The sequence below is a fragment of the Phoenix dactylifera genome, chromosome 13, assembly GCF_009389715.1.
Source record: "Phoenix dactylifera cultivar Barhee BC4 chromosome 13, palm_55x_up_171113_PBpolish2nd_filt_p, whole genome shotgun sequence".
Lineage (NCBI taxonomy): Eukaryota > Viridiplantae > Streptophyta > Magnoliopsida > Arecales > Arecaceae > Phoenix > Phoenix dactylifera.
The window spans coordinates 2,876,761-2,884,060 of record NC_052404.1 but is presented as its reverse complement, the minus strand read 5'-3'; the positions used below and the strand labels follow the sequence as shown (position 1 = coordinate 2,884,060).

The 7,300-nt window shown below is 43.1% G+C and overlaps 2 protein-coding genes across 5 annotated transcripts; one reads left to right on the top strand and one right to left on the bottom strand.

Moving 5' to 3' along the window:
* The first annotated feature begins 150 nt into the window (after nucleotides 1–150).
* Nucleotides 151–1,114, top strand: LOC103714683. Its single transcript, XM_008802039.3, has 2 exons — nucleotides 151–525; nucleotides 683–1,114. The coding sequence occupies exons 1-2, from the start codon at nucleotides 232–234 to the stop codon at nucleotides 884–886; spliced, it is 498 nt and encodes a 165-aa protein (XP_008800261.1). The 5' UTR covers nucleotides 151–231; the 3' UTR covers nucleotides 887–1,114.
* Nucleotides 1,035–7,262, bottom strand: LOC103714692 (pentatricopeptide repeat-containing protein At4g20740). Of its 4 annotated transcripts, XM_039132796.1 has the most exons (5): nucleotides 4,916–7,262; nucleotides 2,264–2,410; nucleotides 1,819–2,008; nucleotides 1,637–1,704; nucleotides 1,035–1,549 (listed from the first exon to the last, which is right to left on the bottom strand). In XM_039132796.1, exon 1 carries the CDS (start codon nucleotides 7,115–7,117, stop codon nucleotides 4,937–4,939), a length of 2,181 nt encoding a protein of 726 aa, XP_038988724.1. In that variant the 5' UTR covers nucleotides 7,118–7,262; the 3' UTR covers nucleotides 1,035–1,549; nucleotides 1,637–1,704; nucleotides 1,819–2,008; nucleotides 2,264–2,410; nucleotides 4,916–4,936. The 4 variants fall into 4 exon arrangements, with proteins under 4 accessions (XP_038988724.1, XP_038988722.1, XP_038988725.1 ...); XM_039132794.1 differs by lacking the exon at nucleotides 2,264–2,410 and having other exon boundaries at nucleotides 1,819–2,014; nucleotides 4,916–7,261; XM_039132797.1 differs by lacking the exon at nucleotides 2,264–2,410 and having other exon boundaries at nucleotides 1,669–1,704; nucleotides 1,819–2,014; nucleotides 4,916–7,261.
* Nucleotides 7,263–7,300: the final 38 nt, after the last annotated feature.

Below are 7,300 nucleotides of genomic sequence, written 5' to 3'. Positions count from 1 at the left end.
AAAAAAAAAAGAAAAGAATTTTGATTTCCAATTCGGCCTATCAAGACCAAATCACAATTTGGTTGGACAGAGGGTTGCACCTCCACGGAGCATTGGGTTCAGACTCGAGCCCAATCCGACCGAGAAAAATATCCCACGGCGATCCCTCGTAACCTTTAAAAAAAGCACTGCGACGACGAGGCCTCTCAGATTCGCTCCCTCCCCCACGACTGTATCCGGCGACACCTCCAAATGGCTCGAAGCATTCTCGCTCTCAGTCCCCCGTCGCATTTCAACAAATACCCTGCTGCTGCTGCGACCTTCTTCCCCTCGCGCCCCTCTTCCTCCCGTACTCGTGCTCTTGCTCTCGCTGGAAGCCTTCGCGGCGGTAGTAGAAGGCGGGAGAGAGAGCTGGTGGTGAGGGCTGGGCCTCCGAGCACCAACAGCCTCATCCTCGCCTTCGTCCTCCCTTTCTCCCTCATCGCCGGCACCATCTTCACCTCCATCAGGATCGCCGATAGGCTTGATGAGAAGTACCTTGAGGAGGTACCTAAAACACGCACTGCTATGCTGTATGGCACATTATATGTTCGCTATATATCCTCAGAGAACCCATTTCTAACAAACACCTTGAAAAAAAAAAAGCATTGGAAATAACTGTTTCTGTTACTTGTCTTTTTGCGTGTTTTTGTTTCTTCATTAGCTTGCAAAGAACCAAGCAATAGTGGAAGAGAACGAAGCAGCAGCTGCAGCTGCTGCAGAAGATGATGGAAAGGAAGCACAAGTAGTGGAAAGGGCAATACCAGCAGCAGCAGGGGTTGATGGCGATGGCAAAATCTTGCTACAAAAAGAGGAGGAAGTGGCTGCTGTTCCACGAGCTCGCAACCGTCCCAGACGGGGAGCGTAAACAGAGGCTAAATCTTTCCGCGTCTCCGTGCTTGCTGTAATATGTTTGGAAATAGTACCATATACCTTTATGCTGTTTCAGAAGAATCATGTTTGCTGTATGGGTAAAATTTGTCAAACTTGATTCTGTATAAATAACATGACACATCTGAAGAGAAAAATCGATACTATATCATTTAAAACAATCAAAGCCAGCATTTATAATGATAAATGCCATCTTTTGAATAAACAATGCTTACATTAGTTAGTAGTTACAATGGATCCATTATCATATGAGCAATAGCTCAGGCTATGCATCAGTTGCTAGGATTTGTATAAAGAATGTCAGTCTCCAGAGATAATCTTAGTCAACAATGTAAGATGAAATGGGCAGCTGAGGCAGTTCATGGCCTAATGACTTGCACCATGATAGTCCCATTTCAGCCAATCCGAACCAGGCCTCCACATACCTCCAATCTTCCTGTTCTCGATGAGATGCTACTGAAGACTGAGCGCCCGAAGCATTTGAAAAATTGAGTGATTAACTTATTCTACAAGCAAAAGGATACAGCTTAGTGTCTAAAAGCATACACAGATTCCTTTAAGCAAGATCAAACTCGCACTCGACGCTTCTCATGTAAGAAATGATGCAGCAACATGCACAGCTTTGGCGATTCTTCTGTTGCTGTAATCAGAAGAATGCAAATTCAGGCAAGTCAGGCAGAACACAGATCATGGATAACATAACAAAGAATTTTTACAACAAAGCAACCTTGACAAACTTTTTGGCACTGCTTGACATACAATTTAGGCAGATCTTGATTATGAAGGTCGCATAACCTACAGGGAAATGATGAACTGTTGTGTCAAGCTTCTGTAATATAAATTGACGAAAATTCTGATTTGCAAAGTAGAAAGATCACCATGCTCTCTTCTTGAAGTACACAGATTTACCTCAAAAACTAGTTGCATTGCAGCAACTCTGGCTATGTATAGAAGATAATTCTGATTACAAAGAAGAGTGACTTGCGCTCATTATTTTCCCCCTCATTTAGCAATTACTCTGAGGTGTGCAAACTCCTCCGGAGTTATGGGTTCCCATCACGACTTGAAAAACATTCATCGAGCTTGTAGAACATTCAAGCTGCAACTAGCAAAATGGAAACTCAAGATGAACTTCAACGGGAGAAAAGCATTCCTAAGTGATGGAAGGATGTAAAAAAAACGAGAAGCAAAACAACCCTAGAAATGTTAAATGAAAGGGTACTTCATATTCACTTCCTGCATCAGCAACACAAACAAGATTATATTCTAGTTTATTTGATAAATATATTTATTCTCTCACACTAAAGCTTCACCATGTTTACAAGGATTGAAGTAGTATCAGTACAAACCGTACCAGCCCCATTCCAGTCCAAAATAATACAGCGTATAAAGCACTGTTGAACTGTAATTCAGGCCCCATACCAGCCAGCGGTTGGTAGTAGCCACAGTCTATTCACAAACTTCCTGTATTTTATTCCTTATTTTTGTGACCTCCAGACTCCTGCATGCTCACCATATATTTCACTCTTGGTTAATTCTTGGTTCTCAAGACTGAATTGATCTAATCAAAGTTAGGTTAAGCATTCCTATTGATATTAGACTGATGTGAAACTGATACGCACATCTACAATTAACTAATCGAACAACATAAGATATATTTAACCAATCATTCACCAGAAAAAGAAAGACGATATTTGGTGTAATATGATTATCAAAAGCTCAGCATGATGAATATTTAATACTCAAAGATACTGCATTAACATGTAGTGCATTAGTGGATTTCATGCATTCTCAGAAGCTATATGAAGCCTGTCTTAAGAATGTTCTTTCAGCCATTTTTAGAACATTTTGGAAATGTACTGCTATATTTCTACACCAGAAAAAAAACTTGAACGTATCGTGAATAGCATGTCAAGTTACATTATGAATCAAATAGATTTTGGTATGACACAGGGAATCATTTTTTTCTCAAACATTTCAAATGTTGACACTAAGTTCTCATTCATTCCAGCATCCATCTTCAGTCTTCACCGCACTCCTCCTCCCTCTCTCCCTCCCCCTTCATGATGTTTCTCTAATGTTTCTGATGTTGATGTCCATGCTCATTGTTACTCGATTCATGTACAGTCTAATTGTAAATCTAGCAAAGCTTTCAAAAACGAAATAACAATACTCAAATTTTAAAGGTGGAAGTTCTGAACCAAGGTAAAGAAGGGGGAGGAATTACCACAGAAATGACATTTAAATGTACAAGATCAGCTCATAATGATTGCATGTATAAAAGTCAAAGATACGGCACAAGAGAAAATTTTGCACAATTAGTTAAGCTCCTCAAGGTTTATGCATGTCCCTTAAGAAGATATGGCACCTTTTGCTTTGAATTGTTCCCTTAAGTTGACACTTGATTGTATAAACCCAAAAAGATCCAACAGTATGTTTTCCACTTCACAACTTAGTCCACTTCTACATGCTATTTAGAACATGTGCAACCATCTTTGCATCCACTATTATTTTTTAACCAGCACAAGAATCATACAAGGAATTAGGTATAGGGTGTAAGTAGGCTAGATAGAATCATAACAGGAATTAAATATAGGGCGTAAGTAGGCTACATAGATCTTGGGCCCACCGAATTCACTCAAATTTGCTTTTATCCAAACCATAAAGCAAGACACATGGATTGAGACTGAGATAGGATCTCAAATCTAAACATGACTCTCCAAACCAGCTGGGAGTATGTCTTGCATAACTGGGCCAGCATGATGAGATAAAAGACCAAAAAGTTTAATACGTTGAATCCAAATGAAAATGGGACATATTACATCATGAATCATTGAGTATAAGGGTTGCCTTTGGGGTCTGGAACTAAGACCCAACACCACACAACACACTCACACACCCAATTGGTATTGAAATATCAAAAAGAAAAGAAGCAGTATGTTTGTTTACGAACCAAAGATGCTACAAAAAGAAGATAATTATTTGGATAATTATGAGGGGGGATGTTGCAGGGAAACAAACTTGCATGTGGTCAAAGCAATAACAAGATCATTAATGAAATTCAGCTAGCCGGATGCTAGCAATGTCCGACAAGATTTGCTGATATACTTGAGCCAATGCCCATAAATGCTTCTTCCATTTTCCTTTATTTAAACCTTAAGTCGCCCTTAATTTATTCTTATAATAGATAGGGACATTCAACTCAATTATAGGTAATATGTTATAAATGGTGCGAGATTAGATGTAGCAAGATCATAAAACTGTAGTTTTAACTTGTCCCTATTGGAAAAATATCGAGTATCAAATCAACGACGGCTAAAGTTGCATGATTTCAATGGTTTCTTCTCTAAGCTACACTAATTTGTTGAGACATGTTGTATAGTTTCATGTCATTAATATAGTCTCTAGACTTATCACAATAACATTCCCAGCATTTTCAGATTTTTTAAAAAAACATTTTCTTGATTAGTTGTTGGATTACTTTTGAAGTAATGATATCATATGGATAAACATGACAATCAACAAAGATCATAGGGAAAGAGAAGTACATAGAGTAAGAACAATTTGAGTCAAGTATGCATTATGTAAAACCTTGACCTGGCATATACATTTACACCAGGAGTTCAGTTAGAAATAGAGAGCACAGAAATAAAAGTATCATAGGAGAAGATAAAATATTCCTTTAAAAAAAATATGGTGACTCTTGAAAAAATAAATTCAAGTCTTGACAGAGTAGTAAGAAGATCTAACACCCTCAACTATCATTTGGATCATAGCGAACCTTAACATGGTTCATTCTGATGATGATTACATGTGATTTCTCATAAAAAAGTACATGCCCATGCAGATTTCGAGTCAAAAAAGATATAAATGGTTTGGAATGTAACACTTATATATCACACCATGGCAAAAGGGTGATGATGCCTACAAGTGGTAAGGGTTATATTCATATAGCTACGTTTGATAATGTGTTGCAACTTACAAAATGTAGAAGTGCAGGAAGTACCTGGCATTTTCTTCAACATAGTCAATCCTCATTGCTTGTTAGCTTCAATTTTGACTCAAGACCGAAAAACTTCAAACCAGAGACCACCAAGCCAGCAGTGATCTTCTTCAAATGCTCATTAAGTAATTCCTCATAAACAATAAAATTAACCTCCGAAAGAATCTTGCGATCTCTCATAACTGCAAACACCTTTCTTGCTTCTCCTGAACTTGCGTACTTGCAGAAACCATGGATGATAGCACAATATACAATATCCTCCAGAGGATAACCTTGTTCCATCATCTCGTCCAAGATTTCTACAACTTTCTCTGGATTCTTTGATCTGCAGGCGTTAAGAACAGTCAAAGCATACTTGAATTCCATAGGCCCGCTTGTCACATTTCCCAGACAATCCTTAACAAGTGAAAGAGCCGCATTGATTTCCCCAATCCTACAGAGCCCTTCCACAAGCGAGCAATAAGCTGCCACATTAGGTGTCCAGGACATTTCCTTCATCAAATTAAAACAGGAGCATGCCTCTCTAACATTTCCTTCCTCTACTAAACAAGGAATTATATGACTATAAGAACAAGAATCTGGACTAAAGTCTTTTGAATTCTTCATTTCCTCAAACAACAATAATGCCCTCTTTCTCTCCTTAATCTTGTGAAGGCATGCAATAAGAATATTGTAAATTTCAATACTGCAAAACCCTTTTCCTTTCAAAGCCTCGAACATCTCCAAAGCCTTGAATTCCGTTCCTCCCTTCTCTATAAAGAATGTGAAAAAGTTAGAGAGATGATCCATAACCGGCAAACCTAATTTGCCCAGCATATCAACCAGGTGAAAATACTTATCCATGTCATTAGCGTCAGCATAAGAAGCCAGTAATGGAGTAACACTCTCAAAGCCTGGGACGAGCCCCTCCTGAACTGCAATTCTGAAGAGCTTATAAGCCTTATCCACCCTCCCAATGCCACAAAAACCCTCAATCAATGAATTGTATATCCCCAAATCAGCCCGGTACCCATCCGCCACCATCTCCTTCAACAGCTGACAACCATCCCCAACCTTCCCCTCTGCCACACACCCATCGACCAACGACCCATACACTGCCTGGTCAATCAAGAACCCCTTCATCTTCATCTCCTGAAATAATTCACGAGCTTTCTCCACCTTCCCTGCCTTGCACAGCCCTGAAACAAGCGTCTTATACGCCATCACATCGGCCTCCACCCTATCCTTTTTCATCTCCTCCCATACCCTCAAGCATCCAGCCAGATTCCCCTCCAAAGCCAGCGCCTTTACCATCGCCGTGTATACAAAAACATCTGGCCGGCACAGCTCCTGCCGCATTCGGTCCAAAATCTCAAGAAGCTGATCAATTCTCCCTGCCCTGCACAGTCCCTTGGCAAGAATGGTGAAGGTGATAGCCTCCTCCTTGAGACCGTCAGCCCGGAGGTCGTCATAGACCAAGAGGGCAAGGTCGAGGTGGCCGGTGCGGATAAGTGCGTCCAAAATTCGATTGTACAAGAAAATTCGGGGCTTGACGCCGAATTTACTTCTCATTTTTTGATAGATGTGGAAGATCCGGAGGCCGCGGCCGGCATCGGCGTGCAACCGGACGAGGATCTCGAGCTGCTTCTCGGAGGGGGGCTGCCCCTGGGAGTCCATGAGCTCCGGGATCTGGTCGGCGACGCGGAAGAGGCGGGCGGCATTGAGGGCGTAGGCAAGGGCGTTGTAGGAGGCGAAGGTATGGCGGAAGCCCTTCTGGCTGCCGGCCCAGTGGAAGAATCGGGTGGAAATGGCGGGGTCGAGCAGGGGGCGTGCGCGGAGGACCTCGGCTACGAGGTCGGGGGGGACGCGGCGGAGCTTGCGGAGATCGGAGAGTATTGGGGGGCACCAGCGGCGGTGTCGGCGGAGGGAGTCGAGGATGTAGCGGGCCAGCGGGCAGAGGCGGCGGTCGGTGGCGGCGAGGGAGGGGGGAGTCGCCACCGCGGGGGAGGAGGGGCGGTCGGGATCCCAGTCGCGGAAGTCGACGGCGGCGGGTGGCGGGGCGGGGACAGGGGCGGTGGCGGTGGCGGAGGAGGGGGGGAGGGTTTTGCGGTTGGAGAAGAAGCCGCCGCGGACAACGGGGCGGTTCTGGGAGGGCTTGCGGTGGCCGTAGAAAAAGTAGTACTTCCGTGGGGCGGCCGCGGGGGGGCCAGGGGTTGCGGGCGGCATCTCGGGGTTTTGGTCGCTGCCGCCGCCTGTTCTCTGGTCTTCCCCGGTTTCGGCTTTGGGCGTTTTAAAAGTTTAATTTTGATGCGGCTTCAGAAGAAAGCAATCCATTAAGGAGAGTTCTTTAGCCGGGACCTAGTTTTGCGGTGGGGGACTTGGTGGGGGGACTTTCTACGGCATGTGAGA